Below are 26,486 nucleotides of genomic sequence, written 5' to 3'. Positions count from 1 at the left end.
TTGATCCCTAAATGTCCGGCCATTGACATCTCGTACGCCATTCGCAACAACTCCGCCCTGAACGGATAGGGTACCACTAACTGTCCCTGGGCCAAACCTCTGGTGCACCTCGCTGGACCGTTACTCGGTACAGCCGCCCTTGGCCCCAGACCACCCGCTCGAGGTCTGAGTCCGTGGGAGGCAGTGCCGCCTGCTCCTTAAGAGCTTTCAGGCGGTCATCGTCTGTCTCTAACGCTGTCTGAAACCCCTGACTGGGTGGTCAGAATAGACTAAACTGCCACACATTCTGTCAATTCCTCGGGACCTGTCTCCTGGCCTCGGTCTGAGCCGGCAGCCACTTAGTCAGAAAGGGAGATTCCGTCGCACTCCCGAGGGGCCTCTGGGGCTCAGGTGCCACCACTGTGCGTAACAGTGGCCATGGCCGCTGTGACCGCGGGTAGCGCCCACTTCTCCTCTTCTTCTGACGAAGTCGCCGGTCTAAACGGACTACCCTGGCCCTCTGTCATCCTGGTTGTGGTGGAACCCTGCAATGTGGCCTTACCTGGGAGCCCTGCTTCTCCTCGGACTGCTCTGCCCTCCATTGCTCCCCCTCCGCAGCTTTCTGCCCCCTCTGACAAAACAAACTGTTCCAGCATGCCGGCTGGCCACACTCTAAGGCCTTATCACAGCTGACTTGATTGATTTTCCTCCCACCTGAGGGGAGAGGGATACAATATATCACCCACCCGCACATCCGCATCAGTAGGCATGTTAAGAACATTGGCATTAACAGTATTGGGCATGATGTTGTCTGGAGGGTAAGGCCTTGGGTGTTCAGTGGCCACCTAGGGGGACACTAGCCTCCCCAAGTCTTTCCCAAGCAAAACACTCGTGGGAATGTTAGGAGTTACCCCCACCTCCCACACTCCCCTCCAGCCACACCTTGGCGCTGGCTCGACGTCTCCAATCCCATAGACAGCAACAGTTTTCCCAGGTATCAAGTCCTGTGACTTTCCCAGGTATTAATCTTTACTCCCTTTCCAGCCGCCAAGTTCCTTGGCCTCTGGAGTCCTGTTGTTGGAACACTTGTCAGCAAGCGTCGCTGTGGCAGAGGCCCCCTTTTGCTTCTGGTTACAGAGGTACTGTTGGAGGTCCTCTGGGTAGTTCCTGAGAAACTGCTCTGTCGCAATGAGCTCCTTCAGCTACTGGATGGTGTTGAGCTCCAGTCCCGTGGTCCATTGATCAACGGCTCTCAGTAGGGCCCGCATGTGATCGACCCAGCTGTCTGCAGGATTCTGCTCTGTACTCCGAAGCACCTTCCGGTACTTCTCAGGGATCAAGTTGTACTACCGGACCAGAGCCTGCTTGATGCCTTAATAGCTCAGGGTGGTCTCGCTAGGCAGGTACCCCAAGATTTCCAGGGCCTTACCAAGAAAGTGTAAAAGTCCCCTCCCTTGTCCAGCAGGGGGAAGTCATCTGCCTGTATTTTCGTGACTCTGGTCTGGCTGGGGCCTGCAGCCGGAGCTGAAACCGAAGCTTATTTTCCTGATGCTCCCGCTGACGTGCTGCTGCCTGGCGACGTTGTGCGGCTGCTGAGAGGAGGGTCTCATAGGTGGCCTTGTCTCCAGGGTTTAGACTAGCCAGGGCAGCTTGCACAAGGTCATCCAAGCATGCCTGGCTAGTGGAATGGTCAGGTGGTGTGGCCCATTGCAAGACAGACCGCCGGCGACTCTCTCCCTGGGGAGCCTGGGCGGGACTCCCCTTCTGGAGGGACATAGTCTTCCACCTCCGCCGCACCATACGGAGCATTGGCCATCTACTTGGTTCTGCCCCTGGTGCCACTGGCCATCCTTGCACTCTATGGTTACTAACATCGAACTGCAACCTGATGCACCCACACACTTTACAGTATTTGTGCTTAGACTGTCTAGAGGTGAGCTTAAAGACCCCAACAGCAAAAGCTACTACTGGCAGTGTCTGTGAGTATGCGTTCCACACTCACACGCACTATTATCTAGATTTCACACAGCTTGCCACCAGTTGTGAAGAATGGCACCAGAGAGATCCCACAGAACCCCACTGTTGCCACCACTTGTGAAGGATCCGCCACCCACCTTACGTCACAATTACGTCTGAAGGATCATGTGACACGAATCTGCCCTTTTTTTTCCAATGTGACGTTCCGCACCCCCGCGAGGATACGTAAGGTTAGATCGGTACAGTTCTACACAGACACCCCCTGTCCACATGGGTACAGGAAGGCACCGGGAGTGAGAAGAGGTGGCCCACTCTGTCACTGACGTGGCACCACACTCACACCCCTGACAGGCTGAGAGGCCCCTTCACTAGCCCCAGTGAAGCAGAACCTTCTCGGCCTGGAAGAGCTGCCACCAGCTTCCATTAGATATAGCGGGAATTATATCGGACCAGAAACTAGCCCCGGTAGCATGTTCGTTGGACCGAACAATGGACATAAAGGTTCGTGGATCGAGATAAAAGAGCAGCCCAAGGTTAAATTATATATTTAATCGTCTTAAGGGCACGCTTGACAATACGCTATATACAAACACAATAGTAGTGGAACAAAAGATATAAGCAGATCTTAAGAGTCAGTTACCAGTCAGATGGCAGGCCTGGCTTGTGGTGGAGGTGCTGCTGCATGGGATGCTTGTGATCCCCTTTTGTTGCAGGACTTAACCTACACGACGTGTCGTCTCTACCTCCCAGGGAAAAGACACTGGGCTATAGCTGCGGGAGCTCTTAACCCCTTTGGGTTGCTCCCCCCCTCCTGCCCTCTGGCTGTACCTAAATCTCCATCCATGGTCTCACTCAGCTCTACAAACTGCAAAAACTGAAATGGGCTATACTTCCTTAATGGATGGTCCTATGGAGTCTGTTCTGGTGTCATCGGATCCAGCTGGGCCCCTGCTACGCGTGGAGACCAAACACAGTGGCCCTAGGGGTTTCAGAGGCTGTGTCATGTATTTCCCCATCTCGACGCGCTAGACTGTGCTAGAAGCTAGGGTGACATTCATCATGTCCATGTGACTCCAAAAATCTATTTGGTTTATCGCTGGGATAATTTGGTTTTGAATTATACTTGTCTGACACAAAGGAACTGCCGCATGGCCTGGGTCCACAGGGCGTCTTCCTATAGCATCTCACAGTTGCTGGTAGGGGCTGCTGTACTATGCTCGTCACTGTCTCTCTACCCCCTCCCTTCTGCTTGTTGCAAAAGTTTCCAGTTACAGCTGTACACTGTACACCTGTACAATCCTAATATTCTTCAGTGATGAATACAATTTAATTTATTTTTACCCTAGATGATGGATTACGGTTATTTTGGCTATAAAATTAAAAGATCTTCTATGTTAAGCTTTTTAAGGGAGTAGTATATAGCGTGCCAGGAAACTCTGAATGCTTTTTCAGCGTCCAGTGACCGTGTTAACACCTTAAGGACAGAGCCACTTTGTAGGTTATTGACCGGGCCTCATTTTTTAAATTTGACCATTGTCACTTTGAGTTAACTCTGTAACACTTCAACGAATCCTGCTGATTCTGAGATTGCTTGTTTTTTTTTTGTTACATATTGTACTTCATGATATTGGTACAAGTTTTTCGATATGACTTGCGTTTATTTGCGAAAAAAGTCGGAAATTTGGCAACATTTTTGAAATCTTCACAATTTTCCAACTTTTTGAATTGTTATCCCTTAAATCAGGAAGATAAGTCACAGAAAATAGTTAATAAATAACATTTCCCACATATCTACTTTACATCAGAATAATTTTTGAAACATTTTTTTTTTGTTCAGAAGTTATAATGGTTAAAAGTTGACCATCGATTTCTCATTTTTACAACAACATTTTCAAAACCATTTTTTTAGGGACCACATCTCGTTTGAATTGACTTTAAGGGTCTTTTATGACAGAAAATACCCAATAGTAACATCATTCTAAAAACTGCACTCCTCAAGCTGCTCAAAACCACATTCAAGAAGTTTATTAACACTTCAGGTGCTTCAGAGGAACTGAAGTAATGTAGAAGGAAAAAATTTACATTTAACTTTTTCACAATATTTTTACTTCAGACACAATTTTTTTTATTTTCACAAGGGTAACTGGAGAAAATGAACACCAAAATTTCTTGTGGAATTTCTCCTGAGCATGCAGATTCCCCATATGTGGGGGAGCACTGTTTGACTCTGAGGGCAAAATTGTCTGGCAAGCGCCATATCGCATCTGGAGAGCTCCTAAGGGTATAGTGATCATATTGACACCACGGGTGTGTTACAGAATTTTATACAACTGGGCAGTGAATAAAAAATAATTACATTTTTGTAAATTTTGTTTTAGCCTCAGATTTTACATTTTCACACAATTTCTGCTGAAAGTGGAAATACACCACATGTGGCTGTACAGTACTGCTTGGTCATACGGCAAGACTTAGGAGGGACAGAGCACCATTTGCCTCCTGGAGCACAGATTTTCCTTAAGGGACTCCCGTTTTGGAAATTATACCCCTGCCAATCATGTGGGCACTAAATGTGGGTTAGGCACACTGGAGGTCAGAAGGGAGAGGGACATTTGGATTTGGGAGCACAGAATTATCTTAATTTCTTTTAGGGGGTAAGGAGCCATAGTGTTTTTCCAGAGCCTTTGTACTATCAGTAACGTTGAAGCCCCCTATATTTCCATTGACTGACCCGAATGGGGACTTGCTTTTTTTTTGTGGATTAAGTTGAAGCTTTTATTGGGAACATTTTACATAATGTTTTGGGATCACATTTATCCCTGTTCCCATGATGAGGACCTACATTGGGGTTTCCATTTAAATCTCCGAGTGATGTGGTGCAGATGGAACCCCTGAGGGATCCATTCACTATGATGAGGCAGCAGAGTTACTCTGTACTCTGTACTCTGTCTGGCCTCTGTTCAGCGATGTCCTTTTCCGAAGTGCACAAAACTGTGGATGTGACCATGCTTTTATGCAAGCCTAAAAAGTCAGACACCGCCGGATCATAGGCCTGACTGAGTCCACAGCGTCTCCACCTGCCTCATTATAGGGAATCTTCCGTCCGAGGTTTCGCCTGAATCGCATATTTAGACAGAAACCCCGATGCAGAACGCAGGATAAATGTGAGCTTTGCCTTAGTACGATCTTTTGGGAGGCAGAATGAACAAATCAACAGCAGGTGAAGAATTGATTTTAGTTATTTTTTACGCGGTTCCTCGTGAGGCATAAGTGATAAGACGACACTATGCTTTAGGTCGGTGCAATTGCAGAGATAACAGATTTATACCAGGTGTATTTTCTGTTTGGCTGCTTTCACACAGTAGAACACTCTTTAGTTTATGCAAAAAAAACCTAAATAAATTGCATCACCATGTTTTGAGAGCTATCATTTTTCCATATTTCTGCTGATAGTCATGTGAGGGCTTGTTTTTTGCAGGACGAGTTGACTTTTTTTTATTCTTACCATTTTCGGGCACATTACATTTTTTGATCGCTTTCTATTCCAATATTTGGGGAGGCCGAATGAACAAAAACCAGCAACTCGGGAATTTTTTTGGTTTTTATTTTGTCTTTCAGCAGCATCAGGGAAGGAAGGGAGACACCGATCCATTACTAGTGGGTAGGCGGAGCCGCACAGGGATAGTTCACCTCAGATTAGAAAAAGTGACGACCGGCCCCTCCATCTTAGGCTCGTCCTACTCCCATGTTCTCCAGTCTAAAATTTGAGGTCGCAGAGGATAGTCGCTGCCTTTGCTGCTTCTCAGAAGATTTTTTATTTTTACCAAAGGAGACCTGGACCCCCCGTGGTCTAGAGGTCTCAAGGGGTCTCGGCGCTGCCGGGACCCCTGCCCTCCCCTGGCAGACCTGCTTACCCCCTAAGGAGGTCCCCGCAGAAACCTGCCGGCCCCGGGGGACATAGGGCGCTTCCTGGCAGAGACGCACACCGCCTGTGGGGTCCCTCCGCGCTCCGCCGTGGGGGGAGCAAGGGCCACAGCGCCACACATCCCTGGGGGTCCCTGTGGCGCACGGCGGGGTAAGTGCTCTGTGTGTGAGTGCTTTAGCGGCTGCTGCGGCAGCCGCCGTTATTTCATGTGGTGATTGTCTGCTTTTCTGTATTTGCAGACGGTGTATGAGGATCACCGCTGCATTCTCTGACCCTGGGGGCTGGGGAGCAGGGACGGAGGAGCACGGCTCCGTTGGAACGGGGGGCGTGTCTTTATTATCTTGGCTTCCTGCCATCACTTTTAGGCAGGAAGCCTTCAGGAGAGCGCGCGCTTTCTCTCTAAGCGCGGGTTCTGTGAGTGAGCTCGGGGGGCGGGGCTTCACGTTGTTCGGCTTCCTGTCATTGTAGTTCTGACAGGAAGCTCCTGGCTTAGCACGCGCTGAGCTCTCCGCCCCTCTCCCTCCTTCCGGCTTCTCTCCACGTGCACCTCCTGCTCTCTGCTCCCCGTTCACCGCCCACACAGCTCAGAAGGAGCAGTCACCGCTTCACTGGTGAGTCGCTTCTGCTTGTAGGCGGAAGCTCCCTTTTTTTCTTTCCATTGCAGAGCACCTTGGCTGACCTGCTAAGGCAGGCAAGGTGCTATTTGCCGCTAGCACTTTTCTGGACACTCACTTCTCTGACCTCTTAAGGCAGTGAGGTATTTATTGTGTCAGCAGCATTAACCCCTTCTGAAAGGGGTCTACTCAACAGGGCTGTTAACTCTTTCTGGGGGTGCACGCTTCTGGATCAGGGGGAGCTTCTCCCCAGTTTGTTAGGTTAACTTTTGCTCTGCAGGGCTGGGGTAACTCTCTCTAGGGGAGAGTTTTAAACCTTCAGTGCCTTAAAAGTAAAAAAAAAAAAAGTTTTTTTTGTGGAAACAGGCTGTGTTTGCTATTTTGCACACCCTAGGTTACCATACTCATTCTAACATGCTGGCATCTGATGTGGGAGGCATGTCGGACCAGGGGGCGCGGACCTCTCTCCCGATCCGTTTCAGGATCGGTCTCGCGTTTCTGATACACCCAGGTCTTTGACGGCGTCAAGTTCGACCCTTAGTGATGTTAAAGTGGAGGCGCTCACCCGCTCCATTGACAGTCTTTCTAACCTCCTGGGTCATTGGGTGTCGGCTAAATCGCAACCGACGCCACGAGGCAAGAAGCGCCACAGGACTGTGGTGGTGCGGTCTCCTCCGCGCAGTGCATCGGAGGCTTCGGATTCACCAACAAGCTCGGTTGGTGAAATCTCCGATTCTGAGGATTAGGATCGGCAGAGTCGTTCTGGTTCGCTTTCAGGCCGCATGGATGCTCTTATTGGAGCCATGCTTGAAGCGTTACAGCTGTCTGAAGAGCCGACAAAGCCTGGCAAGTCGGCCCGGCTGTATCAGGAGTCGCGTCGGGCTCGTTCAACATTACCGGCGCATGATGAACTTAACGAGGCAGTGGAGAAGGAACGCCTGTGTCCGGATAAACGCTTCCAGTGGATGCGGTTTTTTGATGCCTTGTATCCCTGCGCCACGGAGACTATCGCTAATTGGGTTCCCTCCCCTGAAGTGGACGTTCCTCTGTCTCAGCTTGGCAAATCTTCCTTGCTTCCTGTTAAAGGGAAGGCCAGTCTTCAGGAACCTCTGGACAGAAGAACGGAGTTAGCGGCGAAGTCCATCTACGAGGCCGCGGGTCATGGATTCCGTGCGGCCTTGGGGGCCATGTGGGCCGGTGAGGCTTCTCTGCGGTGGTTGGACCAGCTGCGGACGGCATGGCAGGATGGAACTCTGCTGTCGGAAGTGGTAAGACTTTTCCAGCTGTTGGAAGGGACGCAGTACTGGATAATACTTCCGTTCTGTCCAGGGCTCAATCTTCGGCCGTCACAGTCAGGAGAGCACTGTGGCTTAAACAGTGGACTGGAGACGCAGTATCCAAACAAGGTTTGCTTAGTCTAGCGTACAAAGGCAGTCATCTTTTTGGTTCGGACCTCACGGAGCTGATTGCTAGGCCAAGGCTAAGGATGCTGCCTTGCCTCACCGTAAGGCGGTGGCTTCCACGTCTGGCAGGTCAAGTGCCAGTGGTGGTCGTCGGTCCTTTCGGACCAGGGGGCGGTTCGGTCAGCCTTCTTGGAGATCGGGTCGTCCCTCGTCTTCCGGTAAGAAGTCCACCCAGAAATCCCGTATTCCCTGGAAGCAACATTTCCGTCAGGACAAACAGGAGGTTGACAAAAAGCCCGCTAAGGCGAACTGACGCCAGGAATCCGCTCGAGGGCTCTCGGGTGGGAGGTCGTCTGCTACAATTCAGGTTGATTTGGGCGTCCCACATTTCGGACGCCTGGGTGACGCGGGTTATGTTGGCAGGCTATTTCATAGTTTCATTCTCGACCCCCGGACAGGTTTCGTCAGTCACGCACCCCGTCCGAGCCCAAGCTGGCTGCAGCACTGCTGCGGGAGGTAGACACTCTTCTGCAGCAGGGTGTGGTGGTTCCGGTTCCGCCAGGGGACCGGGGAAGGGGGGTTTTACTCCAACCTTTTTGTGGTCCCCAAAAAGGAGGACAAGTTTCGCCCCATTCTGGATCTCAAAGATTTGAATTTTCATGTCCGGACCCGGAAATTCCGTATGAAGTCTCTCCGCTCTGTCGTAGCGGCCCTGTCGCAGTACGATTTCTTGGTGTCGATCGACATCCGCGACGCCTATTTGCATGTCCCTATCGGCAGGGCTCACCAGCATTTCCTACGTTTTGCCATAGGTCAGGCCCATTACCAGTTTGTGGCCCTACCATTTGGGTTGGCCTCGGCACCCAGGGTTTTTACAAAGATTCTGGCGCCACTCATGGCGCTTCTTCGAAAACAAGGAGTTACGATTCTACCCTACCTGGACGACCTGTTGATTGTGTCGCCCACAGCGGAGGAGGCGATGACTGCTCGCGATCTCTCCCTCCAGCACCTGGAGGACTTCGGGTGGCTGGTCAATTGGAAGAAGTCGTCATTGGAACCGACGCAGTCAATCCTGTTCTTGGGATGCATTTCGACACAGTACGGGCAGTGGTGTCCCTGCCTCAGGACAAACAAGCGAACCTTCGTTGCCATGTCCAGGCTATGAGGTCGGCGATGGCAATGTCCCTTCGGGAATGCATGCGCCTTCTGGGTCTGATGGTGGCTGCAATGGAAGCCGTAACGTTTGCACAATTTCATTCCCGGGATCTCCAAAATCTTATTCTGACCAGTTGGGATCAATCGCCGTCTTCACTGGATCGCTCTGTCGTTATCTCCCGCAGGGTGTGAGAGTCTCTTGGATGGTGGTTACGTCCGGAAACTCTATCCCTGGGGAAATCCTTTCTTCTCCCAAGGTGGTCGGTGATTACCACCGATGCCAGCCTGACTGGCTGGGGGGGGGTTTGGAACGACCTCTGGGTTCATGGGGTCTGGTCATCAGAGGAGTCGTCTCTACCGATCAACATTCTGGAGTTGAGAGCAATTTTTCTCTGCCTCCGACATTGAACGGTCCCTTTGAGCGGTCTGCCGGTCCGGATTCAGACGGACAATGCGACGGGTGTCGCGTATATCAACCATCAGGGCGGGATGAGGAGTTCCAGACTCCTGATGGAGGTCTCTCTGATCCTGGTTTGGGCCGAGTCCAGGGTTCCAGCCATCTCCGCGATTCATATCCCAGGTGTGCTGAATATCTCGGCGGACTTCCTCAGTCGCGAGCTGGTGGATCCGGGGGAATGGGAGTCTCCATCCGGAAGTTTTTGCACTGCTGTGCTCCCGTTGGGGGACTCCCCAAGTGGACTTAATGGCATCCAGGCTGAAAGCCAGGATTCCGACGTTCATGTCCAGGTACAGGAGGCTGTGGCGGTAGATGCTCTAGTGGCCCCGTGGGACCAGTTCGAGCTGATCTGTGTTTCCGCCAGTATCCTTACTTCCTTTTGGTGATTCGTCGGATGAAACTCGAACGAGTATCGGCATTTTTGGTAGCGCCGGATTGGCCACGGAGGACGTGGTATTCGACGCTGGTGTCTCTTCTGGCGGCGCCTCCGTTTCCACTGCCTCTTCGCCCGGACCTGTTAACCCAAGGGCCCATTCGCCATCTGGACCTGAAGTCCCTTTGTTTGACGGCGTGGCTCTTGAGACCGAGATCTTGAACCGTCGTGGTTTTTCTTCCGAGGTTATTTCTACCTTGCGGGCGGCCAGAGGTCCAGCTACGACTAGGATTTATCACAGAACTTGGGAGTCTTTCTATTCTTGGTGTTCTGGATCGTCAAGGAACCCGAGGGTTTTTTCCATCCCCAACTTCTTGGCTTTTCTGCAATATGGTTTGGCCAAGGGTCTAGCAGTTGGTACCTTGCGAGGTCAGGTATCTGCACTGTCTGCGCTTTTTCGAAGGGCTATTGCTTCACGTAGGGACGTGTGTTCTTTTTTTCGTGGGGTTGCTCGTCAGTTTCCGCCTCGGAGGGCGGTTGTGGCTCCTTGGCAGCTTAATCTAGTCCTGGAAGCTCTTCAGCATGGGCCTTTTGAGCCTATGGATTCTGCTACGCTTTACTTGCTTTCTTGGAAGGTGGCCTTCCTGGTAGCGGTCACCTCTTTGAGAAGGGTTTCGGAGTTGGCGGCACTGTTTTGCTCGCCACCTTTTCTGGAATTTCTTCCGGATCGTGTGGTGCTTTGTACCCGTGGAGATTTTTTACCTAAAGTGGTGTCGCATTTCCACGTCAATCAGTGATAGTGTTACCTTCTCTCTGTCCGAAGCCGAAGAGTCCAAAGGAGCGGGCCTTGCACTCGTTGGATTTGGTGCGGGCATTGAAGTTCTATCTTACAATCACGCAAGGTTTTCGGAAGTCGGGCTCTCTTTTTGTGATTCCTGCTGGTCGTCGACGTGGTCAGCGTGCTTCCAAGGACACTATAGCTCGGTGGATAAGTTTGGCTATCCTGGAAGCGTATCGGCTCAAGGGCGAGCCTTGTCCGAGCTCATTCCACGAGGGCTGTTGGTTCGTCGTGGGCTTTTCTTCAGGGGGCTTCGGCAGCGCAGCTCTGCCGGGCGGCTACCTGGCGCTCCGTTCACACTTTTACTAGATTTTATAAAGTGGACGTGAGTGCTTCCGCTGATGCGGCCTTGGGACGCAGGGTCCTGCAGGCGGCGGTGGTTTAGATTATCTCTTTATCTAGTTTTGGCGCTTGTTGCGTGCTTGCCTAGTTGTTGGGGTGTTGGCGATTCTGCCACTGTTTCCCACCCTCGAGTTCTGGACTGCTTTGGGACGTCCCACTAGTAATGGATCTGTGTCTCCCTTCCTTCCCTTCTACTGCTGAAAGACGGATTTTGGTAACAACTTACCTGTAAAATCCTTTTCAGCGAAGGAAGGAAGGGAGACACAGCACCCTCCCATGGCAGAAGTATATTTTTGTTTCTAGATGCGGCGCAACCCTTTCCTGATGGCGGTCATCTGGTCTTGGGTTGGCGCACTAGGGCTTTTTTCCAGCATTGCCAGCTCATCGCAGTTGTCAGGTCCAGTGAGTTGTACCTAGGACTGTGTTTTTTCTTGCTGTTATTTGCATAACCTGTTTTCTCACATTTCTGAATTTTTCAGAAGGGGTTGTACTGTTCTGCTGGTGTTGTCTGCTCTTCCTTAGCTTGTGTACGGACTGGAGAACATGGGAGTAGGAGGAGCCTAAGCTGGAGGGGCCGGTCGTCACTTTTTTATAAATCTGAGGTGATCTATCCCTGTGGGGCTCCGCCTACCCACTAGTAATGGATCTGTGTCTCCCTTCCTTCCTTCGCTGAAAAGGATTTTACAGGTAAGTTCTTACAAAAATCCGTCTTTTCTCATGTGGTAAAAGTGATAAGTCAGCTTTATTCTTCAGGTCAGTATGATTACAGTGGCACCTCATTTATGTAAAAAAACAAACAAAACATTTTTATTGCTTTTCCACTTTTACACAATAAAAACTTTTTTTATAGAAAAAAATTATTTTTTTATCGCTTTATTCTGAGAGCTATAACTTTTTTTATTTTTCCGCTGATGGAGCTGTATGGCGGCTAGTGTTTTGCGGAACACGACTTTTTCAACTATACCATTTTTATTTAGATTCGTTTTTTGATCACGTTTTATTCCACTTTTTTTCCAGCAATGTGATGAAAAAACATAATTTGCCCCCCCCCCCTTTTTTTTTTTTTTTTTTTTTTTTATTACATCGTTCACTTAAGGAGTTAACTAGTGTGACCCTTTTATAAATCGGGGTGTTCCGGACAAGGCGATGCCAAATATGTGTACTTTTTTTTAACATTTTATTTTGTAATTTATTTTTTTTTTTACTTTTCTACTTAGTTTTTTCATGGGACTTTTATTTATTTTTTTTTTACTTTGATTGCCGATATAATGCATGGTTTAAGAAGCTCTCCATATCTTGGTGACATCGCGGTGGCACAGATCTGCTTGCCGTCCCTCTGGCTGCTTCCCAAATCTTGCGATCGCGCTCTATTGCAGTATTTAAACAGTCAGGGGTGGGGCTGACACCTCTCCTGGCTGTTTAGTGCAGGAGCTCAGCCGCTGGCAGCCCTGAGATCCTTCTCTAAGTGGGAAGGAGGTGCTGATATTTCGGCACCTTCTGCGCGATCATGCTGTGATCGATCAGTTAGATTGACTGACCGATCACAGCCCTCTGAGTGTGAGGACCGACTGCATGCATCCCTGCACTTCTTTCCGTGCTGCTCAGCTGTCACTGACCGCTTTCTGCAGTGAACTGTCACTGCATGTTTACACGCAGTGACAGTTTAAAGTAATCACGGACATAGCAGGTCATGGTGCGGGAACTGACATTCGCTCATGACAGGCTATTTCAGTCATTGTTTGTTAAGGGGTTAATAGGGGAATACCCCATGATTGAGCATATTGTATAATATCAATAGTCTTCTGAGTATTGTTGCTAGCCTCCTGGCCAGGGATAGAGCCCACCTGGTCCAAATGTATATTTTCTGTAAGCAAAGGTAACCTCTGCTAGTATTTTAGCATAGAATTTCAGATCTACATTCAGCAGCCATATAGGTCTGTAACTTGAGCATAGCTGAAGATCCCCACCCAGCTTAGGGAGTACTGCAACATGTGCTTCTGTGGTCTGAGGGCGAAAAGGGGTTGGTACTGGAAGCATAATTAAATCCCTCCAACAGAAGGGGAGAAATGAAGGGCAGTGTGGTCTACTAAAATTTAACAGTGTGCTCATCCAGGCCAGTGCTTTTCCCACTTGCTAGTGAATGAGTTGCCAATGCCAGTTCAGAATCTGTTTAAAGGTTCATCCAAAGTGGAGATTATTGTTGTAATTGAGGGATGTTGTGCTTGAGACATGTACTGATCAGGCCTGGGTGTTGGGTCATTGGAGGAGGGTTTATTATTAGGAAGATTGTCTAAGTTATATAATTGAGGATGTGATCTTTTTGAAATTCAGTTGTAATGTTCGTCGTGTCTAAAATATGGCCTGCTTTATTTTTTATTTTTGGAATATGGTGTTGCGCTTGTTGGGATATTAAAGCTCTAGCCAACTTTTGACTACATTTATTACCGTATTCCCCAGGGCTGTGGAGTCGGTAAGCCACAGTTGTGACTCCGATTCCTGGATTTTATCAGGTTCCAACTCCTTCATAAATGGCCAATTCGTAACAATAAATTTACTGTTGTAAAATATTAACATCGTGCTTATTCAGTTTTTCACCATCATATAAGTAATCAGACCACTTAGAGCAAAAACTATATTTATTAGAATACAATTAGAATATAGCAAATAACTTTTATAAACTTTTCTAAACTCTTGTAAGTAAATATGCAAGAAACACTGTTATGCAGTTAATAAGAAGAAATCTATAAATTTGTCCTCAGAAAAAGTATTGCCTCTGTCAGATCCTCCTTCATGGATGCCCTCAAATCTGATCTAATTATTTTGAGAGCAGAGAACAACCTCTCTACACTAACTTGGGTTGGTGGCAAAGCAGTAACCACTCGGGCAACATCTCTGACAATGTCAGGATACAGAGGAATCGCTTGTTGCACTGTTATTTTTGATGAACGGTCAAATTTCTCAATTTCTTTTAGTGCACATGAAAAATTCAGCTGAAATGTATTGGCTGTGTTCTTTGATGGGGATGACTCTTCTATGCGGGAACGCTTTGCACGGTCCTTGTGATCCAAATATTTTTCAAAATTAAATTCTTCATCAGTTGATGATGAGGGTGAAGATGTGGCAGGACGACCAAATTCTTCTTGTTCCTCCTGACTGTTCTGCAACCCTTTCATCCTTACTGCTATTTCAAACAGAGCTTCTTTTCCTTTAGTTAGCTGTTGATCATCTAGAACAGAGGTCCCCAACCGCCGGTCCGCGGACCAGGACCGGGCCGTTGGGGTTTTTCAGCCGGTCCGCGGCGCCGCTGACCAGGGCCGGCGTCGGCACCCGGGCAAATGCCGGGGCTCTGAGCAGGCAGAGGGGCCCACTGGCGGTCGCGCACCCCGCTGGGCTATGGGCGGAGGAGAGCGGTGTCAGCGCCCGCCCTTCTCCGCCGCTTGCTCAGGGCCCCGGCAGCCCGATACTTACCTCTCCCCGTGCCTCCGCAGATCAGCTGTCTTCCTGCTCTGCGCTCCCTGTGACGTCTCAGGTCAGAGGGCGCGGTGACGTCTTTACACCGCGCCCTCCCCTGAGCCGTCACAGGGAGCGCTGAGCGGGAAGAAACGACAACGCTGGAGTTCGGAGCCGAGCAGCGAGCGGCGGGCAGCGGGCAGCAGGTAGCAGGTGAGGAGAAGGGAGGTGAGTATTTGATTTTTTTTTTTTTTTTTTAATGTATGGAGGCATGGGACATTATAAAGAGGGGAGGGGAGGGGGGCATCCTGCATGGGGCAGTATAAAGAGGGGAGGGGGGGCATCCTGCTAGGGGCATTATAAAGAGGAGGGGTGACAGCCTGCATGGGGCAGTATAAAGAGGAGGGGTGACAGCCTGCATGGGGCAGTATAAAGAGGAGGGGTGACAGCCTGCATGGGGCATTATAAAGAGGGGGGGGCAGCCTGTATGGGGCATTATGTGAGGGGTAACAGCCTGCATGGAGCATTAAAAGGGGGGGGCCTGTATGGGGGCATTATGTGGGGGGGAACAGCCTGCATGGAGCATTATAAGGGGGGGGGGCAGCCTGTATGGGGCATTATGTGGGGGTAACAGCCTGCATGCAGCATTATATGGGGACCGGTATCCTGTATGGAGCGTTATATGGGGGCCAGTATCCTGTATGGAGCGTTATATGGGGGCCAGTATTCTGTATGGAGCGTTATATGGGGGCCAGTATTCCGTATGGAGCCTTATATGGGGGCTAGTATTCCGTATGGGGCCTTATATGGGGGCAAGTATTCCGTATGGGGCCTTATATGAGGGCAAGTATTCCGTATGGGGCCTTATATGGGGGCCAGTATTCCGTATGGGGCCTTATATGGGGGCCAGTATTCCATATGAAGCGTTATATGGGGGCCAGTATTCCGTATGGGCGTTATATGGGGACCAGTATTCCGTATGGAGCCTTATATGGGGGCCACTATTCTGTGTGGAGCGATTCACCGGTTTCTGTGCTATTGTAGAATTTACAATAGATATCACTCATGAAGTGAAATCTTTGCATTGTACTATATATATATATTTCTCCGCCGTATCTCTGCATCATGAATCGTGGTATGTGTTAAAGGGGCCCACTGAGACTCTTTCGCCCGGGGCCCAGAAAAACCTGGAGCCGGCCCTGCCGCTGACAGCTAGCTCCGCGGCCCTGCGCCTGGTCAGAACTCGCTCTGTGTGGATTTATAATGTTTTCTGCCATAGCCGTGACAGCTCGCAGCTCCCGGCAGAGAACATTATGCAGGACTGGGTGGGGCGTCGGGCGGGTCTTAGTGACGCGGCCCTCCTGCACAGCATGGTGTGTTCCTGACGGGGTGGGGCGGCAGGCTCTCCTCACTGACACGCCCCCGGCAGAACATGTTATGTGGGGCGTGCTGGGGCAGCAGACTGGCTTCAGTGACGCGGCTCCCGGTACCGGTGTTCAGTGTGTAGCGCTGCTAAGCAGCAGCGCTGTATACACTGACGCTCAATGTACAATGCTGCTACTTAGCAGCGCTGTACACCGAGGTCCCGCCAGCATCCTCCCCATACAGCTCCACCCCTCCATAACCCCACCCCCATATGACCAAAGCCCCGCCCCCACCCCCACCGGGCCATGGAAAACTGGTCTTGCTTAAAGCCGGTCCCTGGTGCAAAAAAGGTTGGGAACCTCTGATCTAGAAGAATCCGATGCATTGGATCTACATAAACAGCTGCCAAAAGAATGTTATTTTGTAATTGTAACTCCTCTCTCCGTTTCATTGATGTAGCAATGCCACTTGCAATTAACCCTCCTCTTTGGGACAGGCGAAACATAAGGTTCTTCCACTCCTTTAAGAAAATACCTGGAGTTAAGTCCTCTGCTTGTAAATTTTTTAGTCACTGTAAATGGGTGCTCTAGCAATTTTTCCAGCTCAGTCACCTGATTCCACTGACTTTCATTTAGCGTCAGTTGAGGGTTAGCCATGTCTACAAGAAAGGTTTTCAGTTCAACGAAGCGCTGAATCATTAAGTAAGTACTGCCCCATCGTGTGGCTTGATCAATAATTGCCCTTTTCCAGCACGTCTCTTCAAAATTGAGTCAACTTTAGGGGTTCTGGCAACAGTAGCCAATTTTCTCACCTTGCCAATCAGTGTAGCAGTATGTCCTTCTTGCAGACTGTCTCTTATAGCCAGCTGTAGCGTATGCACAACACAGCGCATGTGATGAATGAAAGAACGTATTGACACAGTTTCAACAAGATCATCTAAACTATCATGTTGCTGTTCATCTGAAGCAACTTCAGTTTGCTCCTCATTTACAATACTGTGTTCCTCTATTTCAAACATTTCTGTGTCTGTGGACCCAGAATGTTCTTCTAGCTGCTGGTCACCATCATTACTCTCATTCATTAGCTTAATAGTACTTATATTTGAAGCATTGTCAGTTACGACAGAAAGAACTTGCTCTTTTTTAAGTTCATAGTCTTGCAGAACCTTTTCCACCAAGACCTGGAGAAACTCACTGGTGTGATGAGCTTTGGTGTCTTTTACTGCCAATGTCTTGGTAACTATTTCATTTTTGTCACAAACAAATAGGACATTGATGGCAAAATAGTTCACTCTGTGACGTGTGCAGGCATCCATTTTAAGAAACAGAAAGCGTCCCTTGAGAGTTTTTTTTAAGTTCTTCCTTTTGTTTAAAAGCTTCTTTGATTACTAATTTTCTAATACTCTCTCTCTCTCCAGAGAAACACCAAGCTTGCAGGCCATTTCCCCATTCAGACACACAAAAGCTGGTCGTGAAAATAATGAAATGGGCATACTATCCTTTACAACAAGCTCTATGATCTGTTTTTTTAAATGTATCTACTGTGATTGTCACAGTAACTTTGTCACTGACAAAATATCTTGCAACTGATGGCTGCAAAGTTCTCTGCTCCTTTGTTTGGCTGGAAGAGCTGGGCACTGGTTTATTGGTTTGGATGCAGTCTTTCTCATCCACTGCTTTCAGTACTTCTGGATGAAAGCGCTGTAAATGTCTCTTTAGATTAGAAGCTCTGGTAGGAGCATTTTTATCTTTGCCTGAATATGCACGGATCTTGGCTTCCCAGCATTTTTTTTCGTCTGGATCGTTTGTCATACACTGACAGACATAATGTTTTCTATCTTGAGTGATGGTGAAATGTTCAAATACAGCTGATTTAATGTGACGCTTCTTTGACGTTCTCAGGTTTTTAATTCTGCATTCACAATCCAAATGACAATTTTTTTCTTAAATACAATTGTACAAAATTATTGCCAGGTCGTACAACTGATATAGTGGTCAGTAATACTGTTATTCCTCATGTACTCACTGTTAACTGATGCAAAGTTTGTTGAAAGGATAATACTTCTTACAGTCTTCCTCTTCTGAGTAGCAGCTGTGAGATGCTTGGAAGACGCACACCTAGTAAACATCTAGTCTAGAGGAGGCGCTTTGCTACTAAGAATTTGCTACACATTTTCACTTTCAGTTTCATATATTGTAAGTAGGGGGGTTGGGGCAGCATGAGGTTAACCAAGTATAAGATTAGATAAGGGAAGTGGAGAACAGTGATACACAAGAAGTAAGAAATGTCTCTTATCTCCAGCAGAACTGCTTATCACTGTTGTTCATAGTTTGATAGAACATATATATTTGAGTAACATTTATAAAATTCATATGAAAGTTCAATTATAAAATATTAATACATTTTTTTTAAAGCTGGAGTCGGTACATTTCTACCGACTCCGACTCCAAACAAAACTAACTCCGACTCCACGACTCCGACTCCACAGCCCTGGTATTCCCAGAAATTGCTGTTGCATAGCTGGAGAAAATGTTTGTGGTAGTTCTAGTAGTTTGTTTCCTGCCATAACCAATTTATTTTTTTCTGCTTCATGGGTCATTTGAGGGCTTGATTATTCTTTTTTCGGCATATGTCTTTTTCAGTGGCGCCATTTTGGGCTACTTATTAATTATCAAAGTTTTATTAACTCTTTATGGGAAGGAATATAAACAAAAGTGTTAACTTTGTGTGTGTCAGTATTAATATGGCAATTGCAAATTTATATAGTTTTTCTGTTTATTATTTTACACCATTGTTGCCATTTGCCAGACTTCTGCAGTGCTTGGGCCGGTGTCCCCATTTTGCTGGCCCTTTAATTCATGCTTACACTGTAAGCACGCACATGCAATGTTCACTACTTAATGCTGCGGGGCATATAATGAAGGATTACTTCCTGTCGCTTTCCAGTGCCAACATTGGGACTGGCCCATTCCGGTAACGGTCGCAGTGTCTCCTATGTGATGTACAATTGGGTCCAGGACAGTGGCACAAGTTTTGGTATTTTAGCGGTTTACCAAAACTTAAATTTGAGATAGTTATATAATTAAAATGTTCTTAAAGTGCAGACTTTCAGCTTTAATTTGAGGGTATTCACATCCTAATTGGTGTAAGGGTTTAGGAATTACAGCTCTTTAATATGTAGCTGCCTTTTTTTTCTTCTTTTCTTAGATATCAAAGGTAATTGGACAAAAATCTCAAAAGCTCTTTAATGGGCTGCATGGACTATCTAAAGGTCTGGAGTAGTTTTGAACGAACGTGCTCGGATTCCGTGTTATCCAAACAGGCAATCCCCGCATTTGTTGCATCTGCATACTGCCGGAAAACATGCAGCCGTGGGGAGTCAAACATATTAGCCAAGCACACCAAGAATACTCGTGCTCAGAGCATGCTCAGATAACTTTATCCGAGCACGGTCGCTCAACACTAGTCTGGAGCGGATTCCAGATGTGGCATTTACATTTGAAAGCTATTGCTGTGAACCCACAAGATGTGGTCAAACTGTCTCTCAGTGGAAGAGAAACAGATCATCATTGGGCTGTAAAAAAAAAAAAAAACCCATCAGATTTAGCAGAAATTTGGAATGGCCAAATCAACAGTTTGGTACATTCTTCAAATAAAAAAATATTGCACTGGTGAGCTCAAAAAGGCCTGGTTTTACATGTAAAGCAACAGTAGTGGATGATCGCAGAATACTCTCCATGGTGAAGAAAAACCCATTCACAACATCCACCCTAGTGCGAACACTCTCCAGAAAGTAAGTATTTAAGTCTACCATAAAGAGAATACTTAAGTTGAGGTTTCACCACAAGGTGCAAGCCTTTAATCAGCTTTAGGCCACTACCCCACTATCTGTATTTGGTCAGAACTCTGTCAGTATTTTTTCTCAGGAGTGGGAGACAAGTGCATAATTGGTGACTTGCTTCAATTACACTTTTTCTACGATTGTTCCTCATCTTGTTTTGGCTCCCACTCCTGTGAAAAAATACTGATCGTGGGGCTGTGGCCTTAAAAATAAAAAGGCCAGATTAGAGATAGCAAAAAAAAATAATCTAAAGAATCCAGCCCAGTTATGAAAAAAACATTCTTTGGACAGATTCAACAAAGGGCAGAGAAAAATTGGAAGAAGTGTGGAGAAGGCTTGGAGCGGCTCATTTATCAAATGCATACCACATGCTCCTTATAACATGGTCAAGGCAGTGTGATGGCATGCATGGCTTCCAATGGCACTGGGTCACTAGTGTTTGTTGATGTGACGGAAGCAGCCAAATGAATTCTGAAGTGTACAGGGCTATACTTCCTACTCCGATTCATCCAAATGCAGCAAGGTTGATTAATTTATTCTGTTATGTGTTTTACTGCTTATTTTACCGTCAAAAGTTGTGAAGAAATTACCATATAATACATGTTTTACAATTAATTTTAGTTGTTGAAAGAAATATACTTTTGTTCCGCCTGTGTCTCTGCTGCTTCATTCTGGTACCTGCTTACAAGTAGATACACTGTAATTATTTAGTTAGTATGTGTTCATCTACTTAATTGTGGTAATGTTTGTTTTTTTCTTTCTACTAGGTGTTTGGGGAAGAGGGTTTAAACTTGAATATTGAAGACATTCAGCCACATGACTTTGGAAAAGTGGGTGAAGTTATTGTTACTAAAGATGATTCTATGCTTCTAAAAGGAAGAGGAGACAAGGCTCAAATTGAGAAACGAATTCAAGAAATTCAAGAACAATTAGAATCTACAACTAGTGAATATGAAAAGGAAAAGTTGAATGAGAGACTGGCTAAGCTTTCTGATGGTGTAGCCGTGCTAAAGGTAATTATAGACCAATGTCTTTTATCTGTTGCTTTCTCCTCTTCCTTATTTGACCCAGATGCTATTAGGAGTTCATAGATTTAAGGTAATTTTTACACTTTTGACCAGTGTAGAGTTCTAGAGTAATACAATTTTATTTTTTACTCCCTCTCTTCTGAATTGTATGTGAAAAATAGGGACAACATTGGTCTAGGGCTGGTTGATTACCCAAATTAATTCACTATTTGAGGTCAACACGGTTTTTATTTTTAACAAAATCAAAAACCTTATTTTAGCTTCCCCCTCCCCCTTATTGTCATTGGTGGAGTTGGCAGTATAGGCGGGAGAGCAAATTGCAATCGGTCAGAGCATTTCAAGCCATATCGACAGCAGCCAGAGAAGCTATGCGTGGATTAGAAAACTCCTCATAGACGCAGGAAAGAAATTTCAGGAGGTGAGCTGTGCAGGGGCTGTGATCTGCTTTCTAGATTGCAATGTCAATGCCTCAGTTAACCCTCCTACCCACACAGCCAGAGCATAGCTCGGATGGCAGTTTAATGGGACTCTCAGCACAAAATGACTGGGTTGATAGAGTAGATTAGCGTGCACACAGTCTGTAAGTCAAGGTGATGATAGACTGGGGATTCCACACCCCTTCACCAGCACATATTGACTACAGTAGCCCGGTGCTCCATGGCAGGGCCCATCATTTAAATACATCTTTTCACCTGCTTGTTTTCCATCTATCTCCATCCATCTCTTGCTCTATGAAGCCGGAGTTTGTCAATGTAAGCGGGGGTGGGTGGAGATTGTCGGAAAACAAGCAGGTAGGAAGGTGTATTTAAATGTTTAGCCACATCATGAGGCACCGAGCGCCTGCGCTTGGTTTGAACAGTCATACCATGTTGACAGTCAGTATGTGTTGCATCTTCCTACAATCTACTCTGCATCCTCTTTCGTCCCCTCCTGCACAGGACAGACAGCACAATAAGAAAACAGACTGCATGCAGAAAGGGAGGTAAGAATTAACACCCCACATGTGCCCCTTTTTTATTTAGTCCCATGTGGTTCCTCACCTTTGTGCCATTCCCTCCATAAACTGCAGTTAAGACTTTTTGACCCCTCCTTGTCACCATTTCCTCCCTCTGTCTGGCCAGTCCTGTCAACCCTTAATTAAAAGTAGTACTACATTGTCAGCATGATCTATCTATCTATCTATCTATCTGTTGACCCAGCAGCTTTAATCCACCACCATGATTTTATTTCACTCTACATCCTAACAAGCCTTTTTTTAAGGTTTGTGAATAACTATAAAATCATCTTTAAAACTTCTTTCGCAATATTTCAATTAATGGATGACTAGTCGGGGGTAGTTGATTTCCTCTTACCAATCTTCCCTCTCATCATCTAAGCACGCCTCTGTGTGAGCGAGTGACATGGTTTGCAAGATTGCTCTCAATGCCAACCCTTTGCAAATCTCATTTATTCACTCAACATTCTACTCCCTGGGAATGTTCAGTGAAGCTCAGTGTAGCTCAGTGTTCAGTCCCTGGCTTCAATGACGACTGTGTAAGATTTGCAAAGATATGGCGATGACGTTGCTCTTGCAAGCTATGTTACTTACACCCACAAGCTTACAGATGAGAGGGAGTTTAGTCTGAGGAAATAAACACCACTCCGACTAGTCACCCACTAATTAACATATTGCAAGTGCAGTTTTAAAGTTGATTTTGTAGTTATTCATCGGTCACGAAGCCACAAAAAAGGGCTTGGTAGAACTGGGGTGCAGTTTTTTTTATTTTTGCAAAATCGTCGAGCTTTAGCATGGTCTGCTTGATTATTCCCAACTGAGCACTCATTCTACTTTTTCCAAAAGGCCAAGGTGGAATAAAGGGTCCCAGCTCCTTTGTTCACTACCAGCCACGTTATTACTGCCTACTACCTTCCAGCCAGCATACACTGTGTGAATGTCACTGTAGTGGTGACTCTACTCTTATTTTGGGGTAGTTTAAGTGAATAGGATTATAATTGGTATACTTCAAGATTTTTGTATACACACGTGGTCAAAATTGTTGGTACCCCTCATTTAATGAAAGGAAAAACCCACAATGGTCACAGAAATAACTTGAATCTGACAAAAGTAATAAATTAAAAATATTTGAAAATTAACAAATTTAAGTCAGACATTGCTTTTCAACCCTGCTTCCACAGAATTTAAAAAAAAAAAATTAAACTCATGAAATAGGCCTGGACAGAAATGATGGTACTCTTAACTTAATATTTTGTTGAACAACCCTTTGAGGCAATCACTGCAATCTAGCGATTCCTGTAACTATCAATGAGACTTCTGCACCTCTCGACAGGTATTTTGGCCCATTCCTCATGAGCAAACTGCTCCAGTTGTCTCGTGTTTGAAGGTTGCCTTTTCCAGATGGCATGTTTCAGCTCTTTCCAAAGATGCTCAATAGGCTTTAGGTCAGGGTTCATAGAAGGCACTTCAGAATAGTCAACTGTTTTCCTCTTAGCCATTCTTGGGTGTTTTTAGCTGTGTGTTTTGGGTCATTATCCTGTTGCAAGACCCATGACCTTTGATTGAGACCAAGCTGACACTGGGCAGCACATTTCTCTCTAGAATCCCTTAATAGTATTGAGATTTCATTGTACCTTGCACAGATTCAAGACACCCTGTGCCAGATGCAGCAAATCAGTCCCAGAACATAACAGAGCCTCCTCCATGTTTCACAGTAGGGACAGTGTTCTTTTCTTGATATGCTTCATTTTTCCCTCTGTGAACATAGAGCTGATGTGCCATGCCAAAGACTTTCATTTTTTGTCTCATCTGTCCATAGGACATTCTCCCAGAAGCTTTGTGGCTTGTCAACATGTAGTTTGGCAAATTCCAGTCTGGCTTTTTTTTTTTTCAGCAATGGTGTTCTCCTTGGTCATCTCCCATGAAGTCCACTTTGGATCAAACAACGACGGATGGTGCGATCTGACACTGATGTTCCTTGAGCTTGAAGTTCACCTTTAATCGCTTTAGAAGTTATCCTGGGCTATTTTGTTACCATTCGTATTATTCGTCTTTGATTTGTCGTCAATTTTCCACCTGCGACCACGTCCAGGGAGGTTGGCTACAATTCCATAGATCTTAAATTTCTGAATATGTGCAACTGTTGTCACAGGAACATCAAGCTGCTTGGAGATGGTCTTATAACCTTTACCTTTAACATGCTTGTCTATAATTTTCTTTCTGATCTCCTCAGACAACTCTTTCCTTTACTTCCTCTGGTACATGTTGAGTGTGGTGCACACCATGTCACCTATCAGCACAGTGAGAATCTGTAGCCCTATATACAGTTATATGAAATAGTTTGGGCACCCCTATTAATCTTAAGCTTAATGTTTTATAAAAATTTGTGTTTTTGCAACAGCTATTTCAGTTTGATATATATAATAACTGTTGGACACAGTAATGTTTCTGCCTTGAAATGAGGTTTATTTTACTAACAAAATGTGCAATCTGCATTCAAACAAAATTTGACAGGTGCACAAGTATGGGCACCCTTATCATTTTCTTATTTTAAATACTCCTACCTACTTTTTACTGACTTACTAAAGCACTTTTTTGGTTTTGTAACCTCATTGAGCTTTGAACTTCATAGCCAGATGTATGCAATCATGAGAAAAGCTACTTAAAGTGGCCACTTGCAAGTTGTTCTCCTGTTTGAATCTCCTCTGAAGAGTGGCATCATGGGCTCATCAAAACAACTGTCAAATAATTTGAAAACAAAGATTATTCAACATAGTTGTTCAGGAGAAGGATACAAAAAGCTGTCTCAGAGATTTAACCTGGAAAACAAAAACAGTAGGAGCGCCAATGGTGAAGAGCCTGAGTTTTTTTTGGGGGGGGGGGGATGAAGGGGGAGATGTTGTGACCACTCACCTGGTCCTGTTGTGCAAAGGAGCCCCGCACAACAAGGGAAAACGCTTCCAGGTGGGAGTCTGTAAGATGATCACAACTTAGCAGGAACTGTTGTAGGGAGCTTCTGTCTGCTTCAGCGGTCACATGACCAGGACCGTGTGACCGAAGTGGGCATTCCACAATGACATCACGGCAGGTCCTGTAGTAGGCTAGTTGTAAACAGAGCTGCTTCCACCGCTCTCCACAAGGGAGATTAGCAGTCAAGAAAGAAGGAATTCTGCGGTGTTAGTGAAGCGCTAGAACAACTAGACAGTGGATTAGGTTATAACACACAAACCTTTTATTGTTTAGTACCTATCAGCTTCCTCTGTGAGGAACATAGTAAGGAAATGGAAGAACACAGGGACAGTTCTTGTTAAGGCCAGAAGTGGCAGGCCAAGAAAAACATCAGAAAGGCAGAGAAGAAGAATGGTGAGATCAGTCAAGGGCAATCCTCAGACCACCTCCAGAGAGCTGCAGCATCAACTTGCTGCAGATGGTGTCACTGTGCATCGGTCAACTATACAACGCACTTTGCACAAGGAGAAGCTGTATGGGAGAGTGATGCGAAAGAAGCCGTTTCTGCAAGCACTCCACAAACAGTTGGCTGAGGTATGCAAAAGCACATTTGGAGAAGCCAATTTCTTTTTGGAAGAAGGTCCTGTGGACTGATGAAACCAAGATTGAGTTGTTTGGTCATACAAAAAGGCATTATGCATGGCGGCAAAAAACACAGCATTCCAAGAAAAACACTTGCTACCCACAGTAAAATTTGGTGGAGGTTCCATCATGCTTTGGGGCTGTGTGGCCAATGCCGGCCCCAGGAATCTTGTTTAAAGTTGAGGGACGCATGGATTCCACTCAGTATCAGCAGATTCTTGACAAAAATGTTCAAGAATCAGTGATAAAGTTGAAGTTACGCAGGGGATCGATCTTTCAGCAAGACAATGATCCAAAACACTGCTCAAAATCTACTCAGGCATTCATGCAGAGGAACAATTACAATGTTCTGGAATGGCCATCCCAGTCCCCAGACCTGAATATCATTGAACATCTGTGGGATCATTTGAAGAGGGCTGTCCATGCTCGGCGACCATCAAACTTAACTGAACTGGAATTGTTTTGTAAAGAGGAATGGTCAAAAATACCTTCATCCAGGATCCAGGAACTCATTAAAAGCTACAGGAAGCGACTAGAGGCTGTTATTTTTGCAAAAGGAGGATCTACTAAATATTAATGTCACTTTTCTGGTGAGGTGCCCATACTTATGCACCTGTCAAATTTTGTTTGAATGCAGATTGCACATTTTCTGTTAGTACAATAAACCTCATTTCAAGGCAGAAACATTACTGTGTCCAACAGTTATTAAATATATCAAACTGAAAAAGCTGTTGCAAAAACACCAAGTTTTATAAAACATTAAGCATAAGATTAATAGGGGTGCCCAAACTTTTTCATATAACTTTACAGACCCACTGACTGATTACAAGATTGTAGACACCTGTGATTCTAATTAGTGGACACAACTTGATTTAACATGTCCCTTTTGTCACATTATTTTCAGGGGTACAATCATTTCTGTCCAGGCCTATTTCATGAGTTTAACTTTTTAAAAATGCTGTGGAAGCAGGGTTGAAATGCAATGTCTGACTTTATTTGTTCATTTTCATAGATTTTTAATTTATTACTACAAATATTAGCTAATAGATTCAAGTTATTTCTGTGACCATTGTGGGTTTTTCTTTCATTAATCGAGGGGTACCAACAATTTTGACTAAGTGTGTATGTACAGCAGCATATTCTGTCCTTTTTTTTTT

General features: G+C 46.2%; 1 protein-coding gene across 1 annotated transcript in view; it reads left to right on the top strand.

Annotated features, from left to right (window-relative positions):
- Positions 1 to 26,486, top strand: part of LOC141194474 (60 kDa heat shock protein, mitochondrial-like) — a 135,066-nt gene that overhangs the window by 26,513 nt on the left and 82,067 nt on the right. The window contains exon 4 of the mRNA XM_073662404.1: positions 20,484 to 20,729. Within this exon, the coding sequence (XP_073518505.1) occupies positions 20,484 to 20,729 (246 nt within the window). The remainder of the gene's footprint in view (positions 1 to 20,483; positions 20,730 to 26,486) is intronic.

The sequence above is a fragment of the Phyllobates terribilis genome, unplaced genomic scaffold, assembly GCF_046119375.1.
Source record: "Phyllobates terribilis strain yellow unplaced genomic scaffold, ASM4611937v1 Scaffold_72__1_contigs__length_7157903, whole genome shotgun sequence".
Classification (NCBI taxonomy): Eukaryota; Metazoa; Chordata; class Amphibia; order Anura; family Dendrobatidae; genus Phyllobates; species Phyllobates terribilis.
This window is presented reverse-complemented; position numbering and strand designations above follow the sequence as displayed.